We start from the raw sequence: 24192 nt of genomic DNA, 5'->3' as shown, positions 1-24192 counted from the left end.
ATTTATTAAGAGGTATGAAAGTTGCTGTATTTCTTATTTGAATGCATTCCAGCAAGAAATGATAATGGCATTTTCAAAGTTTTTTCAGAAAGAACTTACTAAGGAGACTAAAAAGCAATACAGAACAGTTCCTGCTGCTTGATTTAGCTGTAGGAAGCAGAAACACCTCCTTCCCTGTGTTACCAGATTATTTACCCGAATTTCACTAATGAATCCCCAGCTTGAGGCCTTAGCTCTGTGTTAAATCTCCTCTGAAAGGAACATTCCCCCTCCTCTCCTCATACTCACACCCAAACAGAAGTCCAAAATGTGCTATGCTTCTTCCTGTTTAAGGACATAAAATTGCAATCCTTCTCTAATAACAAGGAATGAGATGGTTGAAAAACCACAGATGAAAACTATTTGAACAATTGCGTCACGGATGGGAAAGAAAACAACAATTTTGGAACCACTACTAAAATGTGGATGCTTTCCTAAGTATTTTCTTATTTAGTTTTCAAGGCTAGACTCCTCCTTACTCAGAGAGGTCAAGTGTACCCAAGACTGCACGGTGAGTGACACAGCAGGAATTTCAACCATGCAGGATTTTTTTCCATGAGGATGCAACCCGTGATAGCATTATAATTTCTATTTTTAGAAAACTTGCTAGTTCAGGTGGGAAGAGGTTAGTAAAGGTAACAAAGGAAAATGTTTAACCACCAAGGGTTGCTAGGTCCTTCCAGAAATCTGTTGGTAGGACCAGCTTCATTGTCCAGTGACCTGTGTGCAGAAGGGCTCCATGCGTGAGCTAATGTTCTGCTGTTGCTGCATTAAAAACTCAAAAATTAAACCTTTTTTTCCTTTTGTTTATTTTAGAGAGAGAGGAAGGGAGAAGGAGGGAGAGATAGAAACATCAATGAGAGAGAACATCGATTGGCTGCCTCCTGCAGGCCCCACACTGGGGATCAGGCCCACCACCTGGACATGTGTCCTGACCAGGAATCAAACCAGTGACCTCTTGGTGCATGGGGGTCATTGCTCAACCACTGAGCCACACCAGCTGGACATCAATATTTAAAAATAAAACTTCTATATTTTCATTTTGCACTGAGTTCTATCAATTATGTAGCTAGTCCTTCTTGTGAAGACCAACCAGTGGGAGTAAAGTCTATAGATCAGGGAACCTTCATTAAGGAGCCAGAGGCAGCTGAGTCTGTGTCAGAGTCTCTGCCCTTTGGAGTAGAATAGAATAAGGGTTGGACAGGAGGAAAAGCCAGGTGAGAACTTCCTGGCAGGATGCTTTCTCTCTCTACCTGCCTCATCATTGTTGGTCAACATACCTTTTCAGGATAAAATGTAGCCCAGCCCAGTACCAGCCAGAGGAGAGAAACAACATCAGGATAGCACTGGAGCTTGACCAGTCGAGAGCTAACATCTGAGAAGTAAGCAACCTGACCTGGTTCTTGGAGTGCCCTCTCTGACCTCCACCGTGTGAGCTGGGTAGAATGTAACCCAGGAAAATGAGTCTTGGAACAAAGCAGGGTCCCGAGTCCAAGCAGAGGGAGGTCCTCCAAGGGGTCCCCTCCTTTGTGTGTGTCTGGGGTAGAGGGGCAAACCAGCAATGATCGAACCCTAATTGTAACAACAGAAACCTCTGAGCTCAGGGGCACCAGGCCCCCCAGCAACTCATCTGGAAAGGGACAAGTCAGAGCCCCAGTTTTCACACCTCCCAAGCTTTGCTGGTCAAAGTTGCCGATGTGCCTCCATCAGAGGAAGCAAACTAATGCACTGGAAAGACCCCAAATTTAATATATAAATAAAGTATACTTTAAGATAAAAGGAAGGTCATTAGACACAAAACACACAAAAAAAAAACCAGTCATGAAAAAGAACCACTGTGAGGGATTGGGCATGAAAATGTAACAGCCTAAGCCAATCATTAGGCAGAAGGGCCACATAGCAGGAGCTCAGGGGAGCGGCCAGTGAACTCGGAGGGCAGGGGTGAGGACGGCATGAAGACATGCAGGCAGTTAAAATCGTGAGGGGAGAGGGGGACATCAGTACCTGTGTAACAGCTTCCCAAAGTGACGCCCCGTCTGGACCGCAGTGAGGCACACACGGAGCCCTGTAAACTCCATGTAAGCAGCGTGTGGGAAGAAACAATGGGATCTGTGCCTTGGCACCATTATGCACACTGGACACATGACACCGAATACATTTCAGGAATGGGAACATATCTACACGCACATATTGAACCCATCAGAGTGGGTGCCTGTGAGAATGTGAGGGGGAGAGAATGAAGGGAGAAATAAATAAAGCGAGAAAATGGCCAAGCCAGAGATTTCTGATGAATTAAAGAGTCGTGTAACTCCACTCTGGGGACCACATTTTTTTTCCCAATTATGTCATTTATCTTCCCCTCCCTCCCCCTGCAGTCAGCACTGTTGTCCGTGCCCATGAGTTCCTTCTCTCTGTTGTTCTCTTTGCTCAACCCCTTCACCCCACCCGCAGCCCACCCCAGTCACCCCCAGAGCGGCAGCCTGCTGTCCAGCTATGAGTCTGTCTCTGTTTTGTTGTGAGTTCAGTTTATTCTTTAGATTCCACACATGAGTGAGATCGTATGGTACTTGTCTTTCTCTGACTGGCTTATTTCACTTCTCTGGGTTTTTTTAAAATAAATAAATAACGATGATGAGTAGATAGATAAGTAAAAGGAGACTGATTATCTAAAGTCACCAGAGAATCACAAAAAGAAACGAAGAGAATGTTTCTTTCGTCTTCACAGTGAAAAGGGCTTATTGGATGTGCCTCCCACCCCCTTCTACACCAGGCCCTGTTCTCGGCGCTGGGAATACCCACATGAGTGAGACACCGTCTCTGCTTCTCAGAAATGTTTTACTGCCTCTTTGGACAGTGCCGCTCCTTTTGGCCAGCTCTGAAAAGGAGGTTTTCTTTTTACACTCATGTTGCTTTAAATAGAACAAGCACAACTGATATCATCCTCTGAATCCTGCCATCTTTATGGAATCTGGAAGTGAAAAGGAGTTTGGGGGTCACCTAGGCCCACCTTCCACAGCCTCAGGAATGTCTTCTATTCCCCAACCCATGGACGTTTCCTTCCCCGCAGTGACCATACATGGTTAGTATCTCTTTCCTAGGGAATCGCTGTGGACAAGTATAACCCCTGGAACGACCCCCCCAAATCGCGGCCCAGTGCTCCCCAGAGCTTCTGGCTTGGCTGCACCTGCAGCTACCAGCTACCCGGCACATTCATAGAAGCTCCCAAGCCTGCACCGACGCAGGTGTGCACCGTCCCACTCAGTCGACCACGGACAGACCTGTTTTCTTGCAGATCAAAATGGAGCCCCTGTAAAGAACTTTGGGGAGTATTTCTACACACACCTGTGCACAGGACCCCGTTTCCAAGCAAGACCGAATCGAGGGAGCACTGCGGGGAGCCGCTCTGCCCCCCGCTTCCCGCCCTTCCCCTCCATTGGGCACCAACACCCACAAGGGGCTCCCAGCTGGTGGCCATTCCTTTGTGCAGAACTAAGAAATGTGAAGCGAATTGAGGAGCGAGGGAACTGGAAACGGAAACTGCAAGTAAACGGTACCTGGAAGTCATAAAAGTGATAGCATAACGAGACCTCCGCGTAGAAACACACCTTTCGAGAGCGGGCAGAGCGCGGCGGGCGGGTAGGACTAGTCAAAGCCGCTTGCACTGCGCAGGGGCAGCACACCGGTCAGGGGACCTGGCTTCTTCCCGCTAAGCCTGTTTTTAGTTTGTTTCGATCTATAAAATGAGGAAAATAATACCTACTCCTTAGGGGTTTTGCGATGATTTAGATAATGCATCTCTTATACTAAATACAGTGTCTGGCTCATAGTAACTACTTTTTAAAAAAGATAGTTTTGTTGTAGAAGCTGCTGTTTTGTTCATTAGTATTCTAGAACAGTCAGTGGGCAGTGGCATTAGCTAGTGCTATCAGAATCGTTTCTATGTAAATAGTGGGTTATGCAGAGAGTTATTAGTACTCCAGATTACCTACAGAAGCCTATTCAGGGAAGGCCATGCATGTTTCAATTATTTTTTTAACGTGTCTCTTACCTTTGCTTTTACTTTCAGTTCCTCGTGCTTACGGATTAGCTCCTCATTGTCTGAAAGTGATGAACCTAGACTTTGTTCCCGTAAATCTCTTATGGTTTTCTGAAACCAGCAAGTAACCTAAGTAAAAAGCAACAGAGATTAAGTTTCAAATGATTAGAATACTGAGTACAAATTCGGAAATGTTTCCTTAACCTTTCAAATCATAAGCTACTTCCATTGCTCTTCGTAGAAACTCATTTCATGTATTAAATAATTATGGTGGGGTTTTTATTTTTTCTTCATTCAACCTCTACATGCTTCAGAGAAAAGAACAAAATAATTCCTGAAAAGCATGGAAACAATATATCCGTTCAGATTACATGGCATGAAGAAAATTATTCAAAATTCCCTAACAAAGAAGAACCAAAATTGACTCTATGCAGTCTGTGAATCAGGCATCCTTCTAGAATATAAATCCCCTTTCCTGGATGAGACTATGGATCTGAATACAGTTACAGAGACCCACATGAAGGCAATTAACAGCATAAGGACGATTATATTTCTACTATAAAAAGACAATGTAAAAATGGTGTTTGCTGCAATTGCTAAAAATCTGTATCCAGAAAATAAACAAAGTTACTAAAATTCTGTTGACATTATAAATGGGGCATGACTCACATTCATGTAGACTTGATTTACAATACACAGTGTTAAAACAACAATAGCAAAGGACTTGAAAGAAGTATTATATTTTTAAATGGTGACTTGACATTGAACTGATGACGTGAGGGTACTGGCTGCGGATTCCTTACCCAAATTCAAGGACAGAGACTTGGATTTTTACTCTCAAATCCTGTCCAGCGTTACTGCATGCTCACATCATTGCTACTGATTCCCGAGAGCCCATACATGCTGGACAGTTTGCTGGTTGCTTTTGGGGCATCCTCTCTATTTCTCTCAACAACTCTCTATAACAAGTATGATGTCATCATGCAGAGATGAGGAGACTTTAAGCAGCATATCCAGGGCCACACAGTAGGTGACAGAACTAGGATTTGTCCCCAAGCCTACATTATTCCAAAGTCCACGCTCTTTCCACTGTGCCCTGCTGCCATCCTTGGGTAAACTAAAGTCTGACAACCCTGGGCATGGGGGGAATTACTTCAAACCTGAAGAATTAATCCTGACAGTTCATTCAAAACAGTGTACGTTACACTATGTTTTCCTCCAACTTAGGCTGTTTGCCTACAACAACCTCAGGATTTCTCTGAACTCCTGTACCGTGGAGAAATGTTTGGAGGAGGTGGCCAAGGAGAAAACAAGGTTAGTCCTGGAGCTACACACACACACACGCACACGCACGCACGCACCACAGAGGTTGAGTTAGGCGTTACCTAGAATAAGATATTCCGTTACCATTACAGGGCTGATATCACAAAGCTGGTTATGAAATCAAATGGTCTGCACCAATGCTTAGCATTTTCCAGCAGGGAAGAAGCAGTAAAAGATGAGATAAGAGGGCTTCTCTGGCTTTCTACAAATTTTCGGAGATTTTTGGAAATCTCTGTTGATCATCATTTTAGGCTACTGTCAGTAAAAAGAAAAAAATAATGGTGATCCTGCCGCAGTTTTCGTGTAAAGTAGGCCTCATTTTCTTCATCACATTTAGTAATCTTTGTAAAATACAAACATTAGCCAGTCCCCAGATCTAAAGTGTAATGTTTATGTATTTACAATGATTTGAAGATAGCCTGTCTTTCTGGTATCCCAGTTAGAACTAGGTGACATGGATAATGTTCATATTAGAACACACAGAGTATTTTTTTTTTTTTTTATCCTCACCCGACGACATTTTTCCATTTTTTGTTCAGATAGAGTGGGAGGGAGAGAGAGGAAGAGAGAGAGAGAGAGAAACATCGACGTGAAGGGACACATCAAGTGGCTGCCACCCACACGACCAACCAGGGCCGGGGACAAACTGCAACCGAGGTACGTGCCCTTAGCGGGAACCGAACCCGGGTCTCTCTGTACCTCAGGCCGACGCTTTAACCGCTGAGCCAAACCGGCCAGGGCCACACAGAGTATTTTATCAAGAGCTGTAACATTTATTCATTTACTTAATTTTATACAAACAGTTCCTTACAAAAGGTGCAGTGACCATATAAAAAACACAACTAGAGAAATGACGCAAGGGTCTCATCGAAGAAAAATGAATCGTGAATATAACTAACTTTCAGGGGGTATTTTGTTTATTAAGCATCGGGAATAAGTTTTATTTATTCTTAGCTAAACGGGAAGGAACTCAGAAATCTCAAGAATGCTTTAATAGGGAAAGTTAATATAGAATCTGAGTGAATAAAAAATGGGTACAAACAGGTGTTCGTTAATCTCCAAAAACAGGTGAGAAGCCTGCACCCTCAGTAATCCTATTTAATTGTGTGAGTCAACGACTTGTCATCTGGCACATGCCGGTGGTGATGAGCAGGAAAGGAATGAGTCGCCAGATTTTTAAAAGGTACCTACTGACCTCATCCCCACATTTGGCAAATAGTATTTCAACCCCCAAAGAATACTCCTCCTGTAAGGCACCATTATTCCCTGTGAGAGAATGTAATTAAAGATCTGTGATGATATTCCACATCTCCTTATTACATACCGCCTGATGAAGCAAGATGACTCTCTAGAGCTACACATTTTTACTACTGAATGCACTTTGGAAGAGACATAAACACAAGTTGGCATAAAACTCAGAAGTAAGTAGTTCGCCGTGTGGGTGCTACAGCTCATCGTGAGGCATCACACACATGAGCAGCCTCTTAGATCAGATTTACTGTGCGTGCTGTGGGATGCATGCAAACAGGCTCTCAGAGTCCTCTGATGGAAACGCAAAACACCCTAAATAACTGAGAGCACGTCAACCATAATATTCTGCCACCCAGTAAATCAGTCATTGCGTCCTGTGTGTACCTACTGCAGACAGCTGCATAGATATTCCAAGAGCACTTTTTATAAGCATTTAAATTATATCAGCTGCTGTCCAAAAGCCGGAGTGATACAGTAAATGATGGATCTGATATTCTATCGAACATGGTCCCTGCAAAGGATGAAAATATGAGCCAAGGGTTGGGGGGTGGGAAGAAATAAAGGACAAAAAGCATTCGGAATATGCTCTGGAAATCAGTTCTAGGGCAGGACGGTTCAAGGGGCAAATGAGATTATGTTTATGGTCACTCCGCTGCTTTGACGTGACATTCTAGGGACTCAGTGCCCAGAGGAGGTTGCACTAAGGTCGGGAAGAAGTGGGGCAGACCTTTCTTTGCAGGGGAATGGGAACGCCTATCTGAGGATGAAGGAAGACAGAGGGAAAGGGAAGGAAAATCAGCGAAGATACAAAGAAGCAATCAGGGATGTCCAATGAAAACCAAGAACTGCCTCGGATGTTAAAGAGGGGTGCCAGGAAAACGCAGTCAAATGGTGTAGACCTGCACTGCCCCGTGCGGTAGTCACTGACCACATACAGCTACTGAGTCCTTGGAATATAACAAGTCCAAACTGAGATGTACTCTAAGTATAAAATACACAGCAGATTTCATAGTTTTAGAATTAAAAAATAAGAAAAACATCTTATTAAGAATGTTTATATTGATTAAATGTTGAAACACTATTTTGAATATGTTGGATTAAACAGAATATATTCTTGCTTTTCACTATTTTGTGAGGCTTTTTTAATATGTCTTTTCCATTTTTTTAAAGTGGCTACTGGAACTTTTAAAATCACGTCTGTGGCTTGCATTATATTTTTATTGGATGGTTCTACAATTCAAGGACACTTAGAATATCCTTATCTGTAGATCTAAAGATGGAGTTTTAATTAAGGGCTATTCAAAATCGTGACGTCAAGAGCACGGTGGGATGAGTATTGGTTGGTGAGCACCTGTGGACCACAGGGTGGGCCCTGAAGTAGAACTCATGACTCCTTCAGAGAAGTTGATTCGCTATGTAAAGGGGGAGTCAGATGACAACTCTAAGGAATGCAGAGGTAACAAAGAGACTTCTCCCCACATTTTTTTTTTTTTATCCTCACCTGAGGACATTTTTCGATATTTTGTTCAGATAGAGTGGGAGGTGGGGGAAGAGAGAGAAACATTGACGCGAAAGGGACACATCGAGTGGTTGCCACCCACACAACCCAACCAGGGCCGGGGACAAACTGCAACTGAGGTACGTGACCTTAGCGGGAACCGAACCCGGGTCTCTTTGGACCACAGGCCAACACTCTAACCACTGAGCAAAACCGGCCAGGGCTGCTTCTTTTTTTTTTTTCTTTTTTATTAGATCAGATGAGCATTTTTTGCAGAAACTGAAGATGCCTGAAGGAAGGTTAAGGCAGGAAGGTGCCAGAGTGGGAAGGCTGGAGGTGGCACTACAGCAGGTGGCTTTGGCATGGAAAGACCAGTCTTTGCTTATTGAATACCCCATCCCCACGTTGACCCTGCTGGGGGGCGGGAAAAAGAAAGTTAGAGAAATACACCCTACTTTCAGAGAGGTGTCAGGTACTGTTCTAGGCAGATTACAAGTGACCTCACCCAGCCTTGGCACCCCTCCTACGATGAAGATATTTACTTTTGTAATAGATGAGGAGACTGCGACACAGGTTAAGCAACTCACCTAAGGTTACACAACCAATAAGAGGAAAGTGCCCCCCTTGCAGGCCGAAATGCCATAGTCAGAATGTATGGAGAGCCAAACGGTTCCAGAGAAGAGAAATGGTTCTCATTAGGGTAATTTATGAATGTTCCTAAGAAAAAAACCAAAATGCAACGCTACATTTATAAAATCAAATTCCAACATGGAAACAGGCCCTGAGTACAGCCGGGGAGCTGAATAGACACATTTCATTGGAAAGAGCAGACTGTGGGTTGGGCCCATTGGAAGGGGTGGCGCAGAGGAGGGGCCAGCTGCACGCAGAGGCCGTGACAAGCACCAGCTGAGAATGCCAGTTCCCAAGTGACACATGTGAAAGACAGAAGTACAACATGGGCACACATGAAACACATAGAAAGTACTGTCTGATGATCAAGAATAAGTGACGTGGGTGGCAAGGAGCTGAGTGTCTGCGGCCACCCAGAGCGATGCATCAGACTGCATGAGCCTCACCCCTTCGCTGCCATGTGTTCCCCAGTCTGAGATTAGACTGTACTTTTTGATCTTTAAAACTCTGCTGCAGGAGGTGAGCTTGCAATAAACAGTGCAAACCCCTTAAAAATAATGCTTAAGGGAAGATGAAAATTTCTTCAAATTCATTTCATTTTCTTTTCCATGTGCAGAATAGTTCCTACCGAATAATCAGTTACTATTAGAGAACGAAAAACAAACAAACAAAAAACTGATAATGGGGGGAAAGGGATCATTTATTTATCTTCTTTAACCCAAGACTTTTTTTTTTTCCCTTTATTGATTTTTGGAGAGAGAGTAAGTGAGAGGGAGAGAGAGATAGAAACATCAATGAGAGAGAACATCAATTGGCCGCTTCCTGTATGCCCCCCACTGGGGATCGAGCCCACAACCTGGGCTTGTGCCCTGACCGGGAATCAAACCAGTGACCTCTTGGTGCATGAGTCAATGCTCAACCACTGAACCACACTGGCTGGACTAACTCAAGACTTTTTGATAGTCTCTCTTTCAACTACTAAAAGCGCACACATAGACAGAGGTGTTTTCAATTCTAGTTGGAGGTCACAGGTGACAGTTATAGTGTCTACTTTGATTTTGAAAGCGTGTTAGTATTAACTATTTTAGCCCTGGCCTATTCGCTCTGTGGTTAGAGCATTGGCCTATGGACCAAAGCTTCAGTCACAGGTTCGATTCCTGGTCGAGGGTATGTACCTGGGTTGCAGGTTCAATCCCCGGTCCAGTTGGAGTTAAGCTGGAGGCAACCAGCCTCCCTCCCTCCCTCCTTCCCTCCCTCCCTCCCTCCCTCCCTCTCTTCCACTCTATCTAAAAATCAAGGGAAAATATCCTTGGGTGTGGATTAACAAAAAAATTTTCAAAAATAAGACAACCATTTTAGCTCCCAAAAGGTTTTTTTAAATAAATGTTTTTAAAATGTTTGTATTGATTTTAGAGAGAGAGGAAAGGAGAGGGAGAGAGAAACATTGACATGAGAGAGAAATGTCAATCATTTGCCTTCTGTACAGAACTCGTGACCTGGGCCTGTACCCTGACGGGGAATTGAACTGGAGACCTTTCAGTGCAGAGACAATCCTCAGCCACTGAGCCACACCAACCAGGAGCCCGTAAGGTTCTCCTTTTTCTTTTTTATAGGGGAGCCTGCTGCCGTTATGTTGCATCAGGCAATCCAGTCACATGTGCTCTGTGATTAACTAGGCAACAACCAGACTTGAAACACTCAAGTGTTAAGAAGCGTTAAAGCCGTATCACTGATGCTTGTACCCAAGGACTTGGAAGCAGGGGAGGAAAGAAAAATTACTGCCAAAATGTGGGTTGGGCTTTTTTAGATGCATTCTGGGACTGGTCTCATTATTGGTTTGCTGTTATTTGGACTCTTATATCAGAGATTTCCAGGGGGACAATGTTCAAAAAAAATTTTTGTGGCATTTGTAAGCCTTCCATTAATTACTGAAGTCAGCTGGAAGATATTAGTATTCCTCAACGAATTATTGCATCCCAGTATTCTCTGTTGATGGCTATCAGGAAAGCTAATATAGTATGTTGTTTGTCATAAAGCAAACTTTGTTACTTTATAAACAGCTTTCCAGATAATCTATCTCCCTGTCTGGAATCATAATTTTATGTATTTAATTATTCTGAATTGTGTTAACATATCATTTCTCTTCCAACATTTATATTACAAGAAAAATAGCACTAAGGACGTCTTCTCTCCCCAAGATTGTTTCAACTCTTGTTGGTGTTCAGGCAGACTCTCTATGTCCAACTACTTAGTGGTGGAAAGCTGTTTGTCCAATGAATTCAATCAGTACTGTGGATGTCTCTGGACCTGACTGTTATTTCTAGCATTACCTTTGACTCACGGGGGGGAATCTTCTCAGCAGTAGGAAAAAAAAGCCTTTTTTTTTTTTTCCCAAGAAAAGAAACAGAGACCCATCTACTAGTGGCAACATGCATCTCTGCCAAAGGCTTTCCCCAGTAGTGTATGTCTGAGGGAGAGAGGGAGGAGGGGGAGAGAGAAGGAGAGAGAGAGAGAGAGAGAGAGAGAGAGAGAGAGAGAGATAGAAGGAGAGAGAGAGAGAGAGAGAGAGAGAGAGAGAGAGAGAGAGAGAACAGGGCTCCTTAGGAACAGGACCAAAGCTTGACATTTTCACATTACCATCCCAATTCCTAGGTAATGTAGCCTAATGGATTTCATACTAAAGCTTTGGCCTAAATCTTGGTTGTTGGGGAAAAAATGAGTCAGAAACTATCATATTGACAGGCTAAATCACTGCTAAATTATAAAAGATGTTTTAATCCTCCCAAAGTGTAACATTTATTTGTTTGCTCATGAGTCTCCCTACAAAACGCATTAAAATGATTAGGCCCCTTTGCTTGTCCTTGGGGGCTGAAGGGTGGGGGTAAAGGAAGGATGAGTCCCTGTCCCTGGCCAGCCTGAGGTGGCAGCAGTACTGAGCACACGAGGAAAACCAGTCTCCAGCACCAGGGGCAGGGACAGGGAGGAAGAAGAGCTCAAGGTGAAGACACCAGGCAGCCCGGGGCTGAGCAGACAGCTCGAGGAACAGCAGGGACTATCTGCCGTGGAAGGCGTGAGGGTCAGAGCCATGCGGGACCCTCCCAGAGAGCACACATGGCAGACAACTTTGTCCTCAGTCCCATCACTGCTGAGAATGTGACTTGGCTACGGTGTGTGTCCTCCAAACCTCTCACCAACTGACGTGGGGACTTAAATATTTGTGCCTAATTAAAGTGCTGTTAAGCTATCAGTCCAATGGAACAGTACTGTATATAGAAGTGACAACCTAAGCTTAAGGAAAATATAATCAACTAAAATAAGTATAAATGAGGTGAAGAAATAGCGGAAGAGTAGAGAAAGCTAGGGAGAGGAAAACCGATGTTTGGCTTGATCTTACAGATGATGTTGTCCTTTGAATAAACTCAGCTGGTACCAAGCCACGAAATGGCATTTACCCTCCACATCATAACATTTTAGATAGCCAAGATTACCCAGTGATTTGGAGAACTGGTGTGGGATCCAGCGAGCGTGTAGGGTTGTATGTGCTGGTGATCCGGTAACGCTCAGAAAGTGACCAGCAGCCCAAGGAGTGAGGGATGAACATCTGAACATCACTGAGCTCTTACCGTACACCACGCTGTGCTCTAAGCAGTTTTACATAAATAATGGTGTTTACATTCACAACAAATCTATGGATAGCTATTATTAGTATTCCCAGTTTACAGAAAATAAAATTGAGGCATAGAAACCAACTAACTTGCCTCAAATCACATAGTTAGTAAATGTAGAAGCTGGGATTGGTATCCGTGCCACCTGCACCAGCCTACTTCTTTTATGACCTTTGATATGTGGTGTCATTGAAAGAAACGGTGGTTAGCGTGCATTTGAATGAGAAAGGGTTTCTATTGTTTTCCAAAATCACATGCTCTTCTACAAACACCTTGCGGCACTTTGCATTTACTCTGACATGTCTTGGAGTGAATTCCAGAGACGGCCTATGTGCTGAAATAAAATTTTGTGATAAATTTTAATCTGTGACTGGTTGGAAAGTCATGTTTGTCTGTTCCTGGACTGAACTATTGAAAACAAGTATCACCAGGATAATTCAACACTTATTTTGGCATGCCAGCCAATGTTAGAAAGCTACATTCAAAGAAAGATTTTATCTTAAACTATTACTCTGTGCTAGTCACTACGCCAGGCACTTTTATATTATTTTATATTACTTTAAGCTGATCAATCATTCAAGCTCCAACTCCTAGTTAGAAGGTAATATCGTGCATGCAAAGTTGTATAGCTGCCCACCATGTATAAGCTGGTCCCTGCTACTGTGCTTATGTGTGTCATCTTTGACATCATTTAATTGCCTAGTAACAAGAAATAGGACCACATATGGTCATCTAACTATTATATACATGGTAAAAAACCTTCCAAATGTGAAGTCTATTACCTCTTTTTCCTCCACAAAGATGTGTATCTTATATGTGATCTCAGTGGTGAAAAGGGATTATCTGCCCTCATGTCTTACTCCTCCTCAATGTCCTTGACATTGTCTTGTGCAAAGAGACCGTGAATAACTGAGGTTTAATTTATCTGTTTGTCTCACTTATGCCTGATTGGAGCAATTGAGAAAAATTACATTCATAAATCTTCTTGCCAAGATAATTAATTATGCACAAAATACTCCAAGCTGCTCCTGACTTTCATTAATGAAGCCACAGAATATCTGCAAAATAAGATGTTGCTGGAGTTGGGAAAAAATGGTCAGCTGCTTGCCTTTAAATGTGAAGTAAGTGCACATTTCTGCCTCAATAGCACTGACACAGAAAGAACATTCTATGATCATGTGTATCAGACTGTTACATCTCAATTAAGATAGAAAAGTATGTGGTTTTCATTTGTTTGCTTGTTTGTTTGTTTTTTCTTGTGATTGGTGTAAATCTTAAGTTGTCATTGTTCTGATCATTCTGTTTTCTCCCAAAGTTGAATTAGCTAAACTATTATAGTTCAAAAGCATCAGGCCATAACAACTTAGACACAGAAAAGCACTAAAAGCATCTTTTAAATGGCCCTTATGAGAGATGACGCATCAGCTATTCAGACAACCACTGATCTATTACTCATCAGTAATCCTTGCTCTGATTTTCCACTTAGTTTTCCTTTATCTTAAGTGGTTAAGTGATTGACAAAACAAGTACTTTATTCATGTAAAGTTTGGCATCTCCTATGTTCCCTTGAAATAAGTACAGAACTGACCAAAAAATAGTTGCCCACTGATAAAGTATGTGCCCTTGTAATAACTCAGGTTCCACAATGTTCTAGGATTATCAGGCAGATCACCCAGGACCACAGCCACACCCGGTTTGGTGGACCTACACTGCTCTTCACCATGGCATCATCAATAAAACTCTAGAATAGATTACTCAGAAAAACTAAAATTTAGGTGAGATAATGATGCTTGTATCCAGCTGGATTTTTAAATATGTCCTTGTCACATAATTATAACACAGTAAGCATTAATACTTGTTTATGATATTAAGAAACTGATGAGACTCTACTTCCTCACCAATAAGATATTAAGTTGTACTACATTCAAGCAGGGAAATATTACACCCATTAAAATGACCTGTTGTACCTTTGACACTAGAAAATGTCCATGCCTAGTTCAGTTTAATAAGAATCAGGTAATAACACAATATGCATAGGCTAATTCCATTAATTTTTGTTTGCTTGCTTATCTGTTTGTTTGTTTGTTTGTTTGTTTTTAATAAATGCGTGTGTCCCTGTTACTGCTCATGCTTGTATAAAGGTCTCAAAGGGGACTATGCCAAATTCTCACAACAATTATCTGGATGGTAGTGATCTCACCGACATTTCTAACAAAGGGGCAGTAAGTCACACGCAGAAAAAATACAACTATCTTTTTGTTTTGAGCTATTCATTGAGTGCCCATTGAACAAGCATGGCTAAGATTACACAGGTGACTTTTATTTGATCGCACCTTATGAACTCAAAATCGATAATAAATTAGCCTTTAATGTAAGACCAGTCTTGACTTGAGCATGGTGGTAAAGGGAGGTACAGTGGGGGAGGGTGTCCTTTGATGGACCTTCACTGTCCTTTTCAGACATGAGGACAAAAATTGCTAATAATAATAAAGCAGTTACTAGGTGCCAAGTAACATTCTAAGCACTTGCTATAGAATAACTCACTTGATCATCTTAAAACACTTGGAGGTAAACACTGTTGTATCTACATGTTACAGAACATTGAGCCTCAGGGAGCTTCAGTAATTGCTCAGCTCCTCATCTGGTAAGTGGATCTGAACCCAACCAACAGTCTGGCCCACAGAGACAACAGTTACCTTCATTAATGGCTCCAACTGCTGTCACTGATGCTAGCAAGAGACAATGAAACGTGGGTGTTTTGAGATTAAGAACCTAAATTTTATTTTGTTTTGTTTTTTAATCCTCTCCTGAGGACATTTTTCCATTTTTTGTTCAGATAGAGTGGGAGGGAGAGAGAGGAAGAGAGAGAGAGAGAAACATCGATGTGAAAGGGACACATCGAGTGGCTGCCACCCGCACGACCAACCAGGGCCAGGGACAAACTGCAACCGAGGTACGTGCCCTTAGTGGGAACCGAACCCGGGTCTCTCGGGACCGCAGGCCGACACTCTAACCGCTGAGCCAAACCGGCCAGGGCTAAGAACCTAAATTTTATATTTAAACAAATGATTGACTTATTCATTGACCCACTTTATTAACAATTAATATTTATCCTTATCATTATTGTGGAATTGATTCTGGTTCAAGACGGTTAGGAATGGACTTGAAAGGGAAGCCTCGTCCTCTCACCCACACGAGCGTTCTTACAGCCCTAACACACCGGAGCAGCCTCTGACACCTGCACAGCAAGAAAGGCCTGGGCGTGTACAACAGTCCTGCTGAACCCAGGGTGAAGCCTACGGGCTGGATGAGAAAAAACTGGTACGTTGTAAGTCTTAACCAAGGAGAGGGAGGACAAGGAAACAAATACTTACTAAGCACCTCTTAACATGATGGGCATCGTGCTGCATGCTTTACACCATTATTTCATCTAATCCTTACAACTCTGTCAGCTAAGCGTTACTCCCAGATTAAAAATGAGATTTATTAACACAACAAGACACCGCTACACACCTATCAGAATAGCCGAGTCCAAGCACCGACGACCAAAGCTGTGAGGGGAGCAGCAGGAACTCTCCCTCACTGCTGGTGGGAATGCCCAACGGCACGGCCACTTTGGAAGGCAATTTGGCAGTTTCTACAGACATACTGTTACCATATATGATTCAGCGATTGTGTCCCTTGCTATTTACACAGATGAATTCAAAACGTATATCCAGGCAAAAACCTGCACACGGATGCCTATAGCAGTTTTACCCATAACTGCCAAAGCCTGGAGACAACCGAGATACCTTCAGTAGGTAAGGGGTAGGTGGCGGCACATCCGTACAGCGGAACAGTACTCAGTGCTAAGAAGAAATGAGCAACCAAGTCATGAAAAATCATGGTGGAATCTTACATGCATTTTTCTGAGCAAAATAACCCAATCTGAAAATGTTACATATTAGATTATTTCAATTATATGACATTCTGGAAAACACAAAACTATGGAGACGGTAAAATGTCGTGGTTGCCAAGGCTGAGGGGGAGAGAGCGATGCCTAGGCTGAGCCAGAGCTTCCTCGGCAGTGAAATTAGGCCTGTACCGCGATGGTGGATACATGGCATTACACATTTTCTCAAACCCACAGAACATATAAGGGTGGGAAAAAGTAAGGTTACAGTTCTTGTATGGAAACTTCATGTAACAATTAATAAATAATAATACAATAATAAACTCTGTGTTTCATGGACTCACAACTGTAAACCTACTTTTGCCCACCCTGAAGAACACCAAGGATGGACCCTACTGGAAACTCTGGGCTGTGGGTGACAATGATGTGTCAGCACAGGTTCATCCATTGTACCAAATGTGCTGTTCTCATGCACAATATTCATAGTGGGGGAAATTGTGCATGCGTGGGGATGGGGTGCTCTGTACATTCTGCTCAATTTTTCTGTGAATCTAAAACTACTCTAAAAAATAAAGTCTATGTAAAAAAGGTGCCTCCTATCTCAAAAAGCACACACACCTCCCAAAGAAGATGAGGCCTCATAAACGAGAGAACTCGCCATGTCAGAAACTGACTTTAGTTATTATCATGACACCTTCCTGTTTCCAGGGCTGGAAAGGTATCTAGATTTCCCTTAAGAACATGACTGGGTTACAAGGTTCATTTTGAATCTTCACATAACCTTCCTCCCTCCCTCTCTCCCTCCCTCCCTCCCTTCCTCCCTCCCTCCCTCCCTTCTTTCCTTCCTTCCTTCCTTCCTTCCTTCCTTCCTTCCTTCCTTCCTTCCTTCTTTCCTTCCTTCCCTACAGAGCACTCAAGTGGATGATTATTGCCATAGTCAAGATGCAACAAAGCAAAATTTCTATTTTAAAAATAAATAAAACTGAACCGTAACTGTTCTTTCACTTTTGGGAAAATTGTTATGTGTTTGGGAAGTCTCTTTGATGAGCATTTTCTCTGCAGAGAGAAAGTCTGTGTGTTAATCTGGATAAGAAAGGCTGTGATTTAAAAGGGACACAGTAGGCCCTCCTTATCTGCAGGGGGATATGTTCCAATACCCATAGCAGATGCCTGAAACCTTGGATAGTACTAAACCCTATATATGCTGTTTTCTTTTAATATTTTTATTGATTTTTAGAAAGAAAGGAAGAAAGTGGGGGAGAGAGAGAAACATCAATGTGAGAGCAAAACATCAATCAGCTGCCTCCTGCACTCCCTCTACCAGGGATGGAGCCCACAACCTGGGCATGTGCCCTGACCACGAACCAAACTGGCAACCTTTTGGTGCACAGGATGATGATGCTCAACCAACTAAGCCACACTGGCAGGACACTACCATTTTCTTTCCTATACATACATACTTATGATAAATTTTAATGATAAATTAGGCACAGTAAGGGATTAACAACAACCACAATAAGCTAAGAAAAGAAATATCCTGTAAAGAAAAGTTGTATGGATGTGGTTGGTCTCTCTCTCAAAATATCTTATTGTACTGTACTCAGCCTTCTTCTTGTGATGATATGAGATGATAAAAGGCCTTACTAACTGGAGAACTTTCACCTTTTCCCTTAAAGGAAGTACTTCCTGGCGTATTCGAATCGCCAGCATCATGCTCTAGCGCTCGGGGACCACTGTGAAGAGACACAAGCACTGCAATACTGTGGCAGCTGATCTGACAACTGGGAGGACTCCTGATGACTAACACAGGGGTTGTTACAACCCGTGGATATGCTGGACAAAGAGATGATCCACGTCCAGGGTTGGATGGGGTGAGATTCCATCATGCTCATCGGAATGGCACACACTTTAAAACTTGTGAATTGTTTATTTGGGGAACTGTTTAACTGAATATGTTTAGATGGCAGTTGACCGCAGGTAACTGGAGCTGCAGATGAGGGGACGACTGTAAACTACTCTGCATAATAGAGTAAGAAGGAGGAGATTTTAGTGTGTTCTTGGAAGCCCTAGAGGCAGGTGCTTGGGGTTATGAACTAAATGAAAAAGAGATAAGATGATGACTTCTTAAAGGGGTATCATCAGATCAGGATTAGAAAAGAGGGGGGCACAGAGACAGTGCCATGTGGACCCACTTTTATGACAGGGAGAACAAGTAACTTTGGAAATAGGTGATTGACAGTTTAGACGGACTCTTGTCCTGAGGATTAATTCCCCTTTGTTATGGAGAATCACCCATAAGAGACTATTGCATTGGGTAACAGTACTCTGGGTGACAAGCATATAAAGGTGTGGGGGGGAGCTAAACTGGGGAAGACAGTCGGCAACACAGTACGACAGAAACAGGACAGTGGCTGGCAGAAGTCACAGAAGAGTTGAAAGCAGAGATGGTTTAGGAAGTGTGCAGAGACTTGGAGGGGGAGGTGACAGAAGTATCTTCATCTAGGTCTCTGCTCTACGCTCCCTCCTCAGAGAGTTCTTCTCTGATTCCTTCTCTGGTCAGAGACCCACACAAGTCAGAAGTCATTGCCCTATTTGGTTTTCAACATAGTACTTACTAGTGCTCACCTGTTTATTACATGTCTTCTCATCACACCAGACCAGTGGTTCTCATCTGGGGTGATTTTGTCCCCCAGGGGACATTTGCCAATGTCTGGAGACATTTGTGGTTGTCACAACCACAGCCTGCTCTGCTGGCACCTAGTGGGCAGAGGTCAGAGACAGTGCTCGGCATCCGAGAGCACACAGGACAGCCTCCCAAAAGGGACCTCCTGGCACCAAACCCAACTGTGCTGAGGCTGAGACACTGCATCAGAAGGAAAATCCCGAGAGGAACGGAACTCCGCCTTGTGAGTTGTGTGACCCCACTACTTAAAATAGGACCTGTGCACGGTAGGCAGTCGGTATTAGTTGAAAGATCGATTGTCATTGAAGTCCTCATCTTTTCCAGCTTGAAATAAGAACCATTTTCTCCTGGACACCTATTTGCTCCCAGCTGTACATGTGTCTGACTCCAATTTAGATCAGAGCGATAATATAAAACATGTGAAGAGACCCTTTTCCTACGCAGCCAGACCAGGAGACCTCCTTCCACATCATTTCTCTCGGAAAATTTCCTCTATTTCATCTTTATAGATTAAGCACGGGATAGGGGCAGTTAGATATATTGCAATAAATAGCCCACATATTTGAGTTGGGGGTTTGCAGAGAGAGTTCTACTCACACTTACCTTCAAGTGACAGGGACAAGGAATGGATGCGGACACTGGTCAGAGCTGTGCCTGCAGCCTGGGTGAGGAGCCTGCGAACTCATCCTCCTGCCACCCAATGCCCTCCAACCACAAGCCTCCAGGCATAGGCCAAGGTCACATTTCTTCCCTGGCACCAGGCCACTCCTTTTTTTTTAAATCCTCACCCAAGGATATTTTTCCCATTTATCTTCAGATAGAGTAGGAGGGAGGGGAGAGCTAGAGAGAGAGAGAAACATCGACTGGCTGCCTCCTGCATGACCCCGACCACTTCTGGGGACTGAACCTCAACTGAGGCACATGCCCTTGACCAGAATCGAACCCTCAACTCTTTGGTCCGCAGGCCAAAACTCCAACCGCTGAGCCACACCGGCCAGGGCCAGACCACTCTTCTAGGAACAATATCTCGGTCTTGGACTGATAGACTTCTCATTGACATCAGCATCAGTCTAGTACAACGTAGCACTATCATACCCCCCCGACTTCCAAGAAAACTGCAGCTAACATTTCAGAGTTTGAAAGAAATGTGCCTAAAAGTAGTGACCTGGAAGGAAGTGAGAAAGAGAATCCAGCAACGCTCGTTTCAAAACTGCTCCCTGGTATTCTCCCACTTATGAAATCAATGTTTTAACGAGAGGAAATAAAGATATTTGTTGTTACATGACTTGCTTGGGAAAACAACATGGTAGTTTGGACCAACGACTTTGACCATGACAGCGGAGAAACCGTCCCATGAAACAGTGAGTCCACGTAATGACGACACTTCATTAGCTGAGGTCGGGACATCCTCAGTGCCCCTTTGCATTACCTGACTCTCCTGCTGGTCCCACTGACACATCTGCAGAACCTGACTCAGCTCCTGCCGCTGCTGCTTCAGGCACTTGTCTAGCTGCCGTCTCCTGTCCTGTAGAAGTTCAAGGAGGCTGTCGATCTTCTGGCAGCTAGTACGAGCTCCCTGAGTCAATGCGGGGTTTACGTTAGGTCCGTCGCACTTGAATTCTTCTATGAAGTCAGTGAGTTGTTGACTTTTGTTTAAAAGTGCTAGAGATCGTTCTAAGAGTTCTAGAAGAAAATGAGAGAGAAATCAGGATAGTGATATGATCAAGCTTTTCGATAGTAGTATTTGGGCCCTTCATATGATTCAAACCATCATGCTAAAATAAGGAATTCAAATGTGTAAACATAAAATGCCTACAACTGGTCAAATACATTAGTCCAACAATGACGATAGCACTAAATGCCAAGTCATAGAAGGCTGATGTTCAGTGACAGTGTAATTCAGTGTGGGGGGTGGGGGGGTGGGGGTTAGAAAGGCTGGGATACAGAACCGGTTCAGGTGGTCTTTAGTGGTCTGAGGCTGGTTAAGGTGCCTACACTCCTTGGAGTGTTCTATATTCTGGGGTGATTGACTAAAGCTGAGGTTTAAAAGCTAATTCCTGTAGTGGCCAAAAACTCGATGAATGTGGTGGCCAGGGGCCCAGAGGCCAGGGCCTCTGGAAGATGCCGAATCTGTGGTCAGTCCCATAGGATCGGCTGTGCCCGGTTCTGACCAACTGTTGACATGAGAGAATATGGGTTTATCGTTGATGGAGCTTCCATTTTTAAAAGAATTATAAATATAGATTTTATGGCAAATCTTCTGATTTTAAATGTTTATAATTTGTATTTTTGATTGAGAAAAAGCTGAGAGATAAATAAAATAAGTTTCTCTGCCAAATGGGCCACCAGTGTGCGCCCTCTGGAGTGACTAGGACTGTGGTTTGGGGAACATCTTGTAGAAATGGGAGTTTAAGTGTAAAATCAAAGGATCACCGAGGGAGAGAGTGGAGAACAGCACTTTGAGAAGCAACCACACTTGGGGATTCACTGGAGGAACAGTTGGACCACTGTCCTCTCTCCACCAGCCTGAAACCAAGGGGACATCATGACACATCCTCCTCGTCATCTTATCATTACCCAGTCCTATCAGTTTCCAGTCTCACCCTCTGTCTCCTGCACCTGTCTGCTTTTCTCCATTCCCACTACAAAAATCATCATCTGTTGCCTACACCTGTACAATCGTCTCTTAATTACATCCCCTCTCCAATACATTCATCTATTCTCTATATATGAGCCACAGAGATTGCTTCCAAACACACACACACACACACAGATACACACACACACAGACACACACACACACACACCAATGGTTTCCCAATGCCTTAAAATTAAGGACAGATCCCTTATCATGATTTCAGGTCTGGCACAGTCTGGTATCTCTCTTCCCTTTCAGATTGTCTTAATCTCTCTACCCTTCATCTCTATCTTTTTAAAACGTCTCACACATGCTTTTCTCCCTCCTGCCCCAGAACTTTTCACTGTGTTCCCGGCTGGGGACACCATTCCCCTCAACCCCTTCCTTCTCCACCTTCACTGTATTCAGACTTCAGGTCTTCACCAATTGTCAGTTCTTCAAAGGACAAATAAGCCTGAACCAAATACTCCTATTACGTGTTCTCATAGTACAATATTCCTGTCATTCACTGCTCTTATCATGGCTATAGTTTTATAGTTATGTGTCGAGTTAGTTGTCTGTCTTCACCACTGGGATCCAATGCGATATGAGGACAGGGACCATGACTGTGTCCCCAGCACTTAGCATAGTGACTGGCACAGGAAAGATGTTCAACTTTTGTAGCATGCTTGAATGAGATCAAATGTATTCAATGAGGGGGCAGAAATAGGAGAACTGTAGATGAAGGAGATGAGCGTCCTCCAGAGATATAAAAGAGAGACACTGAAAAGATCTGGGGTTTTGTGATGGGTAAACCAGGTTACCAGGTCAAGTGGGAAGGAGGCGATGAAGTGAAGTCAACAAGACAGGGAATCTTTGAGATATTTGTTCTTAGAAGAAGAGAAAAAGAATATCTGCCTTTTATTTTGAGGATGAAAACTGTGAAGACCATGTAGAGGGTCAGCACATTGCCGAACATCACACTATGAGAGATGGACTAAACCATATCCACTGTACGGTACTTCGCGTTCTAACAACTGGTAGTAAACCACACGGCAAGGATCCGGCTGTGGTAGTTGGGCCAGTTGTCTCTTTCAACGGACCAGTGGAGAGCTGGAAGAGAGAATGAGATAAGTGAAGGAACTGTAAAGAGGCATCTTGAGATGAAAGGCAAGACTTTGAAGTGTTTATGGCACAGTCAGGTCGACCTAAATCTGTGTAATAAGGTCATAAATGGTGCTATCTGCTCAGAGTGAGACAGGCGTGATGACTGCACTGGGCGATTCAATTGGGAGTCATTAATGCAAGAAACAAGCAAAACAACCACAGACTTGAACCAGGACAGAGGAGGGGATAATTCAAATAGAATAGGAAAAGTCAGAGAACATTAAAATTAGAGTAAATCACTTAAACAAGGAAATGGAATTGGATGCGACCAAGACAAGAGTGACAAGGGCCGGGAAAAACGCCTGTCTGCCGAGAACAAGTTCTTACGTGAGAGTAGCAGACACAGGTGAAGTCAGGTTATAGGGGCCTTGCCCATCAAACTGAAGGGTTTTAATTGTATAACCTTAATGTAATAATCAGTATGATTAGTTATGCATGTAATATCTCTCTCTCTCTCTCTCTCTCTCTCTCTCTCTCACACACACACACACACACACACACACACTCACACGAAAAGTATGTGCAGGCGACAGGGTTTCCACATAGTATTTCTTTCCTTTCCTTCCATAACTAGCTCGTACACACTAGACTTGTCAAATGAGAAAGGAAAGCGCAACAGTAGGTGCTTGGACACAGACAGTGGAATAGCCAACCTGTTCTGGTCCCTACAAAATACATACAATTAGCCCAAATTTCCATTTGCAATCTGTTTCTAGTTTCTATTTCAGCTTCTGCCAAAACAGTATAACCACTGCCACAGTATCACTAGGAACACAGCCTCCTGAGCCAAAGTTAACTTGTAAAATGTACCCAGGCTAAAATCGGTCTGTTACTGCTACCACGACGGTCACTGAAGGGGGCAACTGGCCCCTCAGCTCCTCCGTCAGTTTCTTACACGTTACTCTTGCACTGTTTATGGTTTTCTGGCTATTTATTCTGTCAGCTGATCATATAAAGTGCTGTATTTTTTTTCAGGCTAAACTATCTAGACATATCATGACCTTTAGGAAATACAAAATCTCTATAGTGCATTTATTTTAAAGATCGTATTTTTTGCATCTACAAAACCCTACTTTCTCACATAATACCTTGTAAAGTGAGGCTAGTAGATATTTAATCAATTAAATTGTTTAATTGTTTTGATTGTCATTATATCTTTTAAAAAGTAGCATTAAAGTATATTTTAAACTAATACCTACACACTTTGCCATAGTTATTAAGTATAAATAGCAAATTTAAGATAGATAAATGAGAAATGTACACAAATTAAGTGAACTTATAGCTTGATATACAATCTTTCCAAATGAGTATTTTCTTAAAAGTATCGGGTCACAGTCTTGGCATTGAGATCACGGGTGATGTTTCTTCCTAATACGTTTTTAAATATTCCA

General features: G+C 43.1%; 1 protein-coding gene across 1 annotated transcript in view; it reads right to left on the bottom strand.

The window, feature by feature from the left end:
* The window catches only part of CCDC141 (coiled-coil domain containing 141), a 192770-nt gene that overhangs the window by 102064 nt on the left and 66514 nt on the right, over positions 1 to 24192 (bottom strand). The window contains exons 6-7 of the mRNA XM_036254760.1: positions 20447 to 20700; positions 4088 to 4204 (exon numbers count right to left, since the gene is read on the bottom strand). Of these exons, the coding sequence (XP_036110653.1) occupies positions 4088 to 4204; positions 20447 to 20700 (371 nt within the window). The remainder of the gene's footprint in view (positions 1 to 4087; positions 4205 to 20446; positions 20701 to 24192) is intronic.

This window comes from Molossus molossus, unplaced genomic scaffold (assembly GCF_014108415.1).
Source record: "Molossus molossus isolate mMolMol1 unplaced genomic scaffold, mMolMol1.p scaffold_m16_p_11, whole genome shotgun sequence".
NCBI classification, from domain to species: Eukaryota; Metazoa; Chordata; class Mammalia; order Chiroptera; family Molossidae; genus Molossus; species Molossus molossus.
The sequence above is the reverse complement of the archived record's forward strand: the minus strand, read 5'-3'. Positions and strand labels throughout refer to the sequence as shown.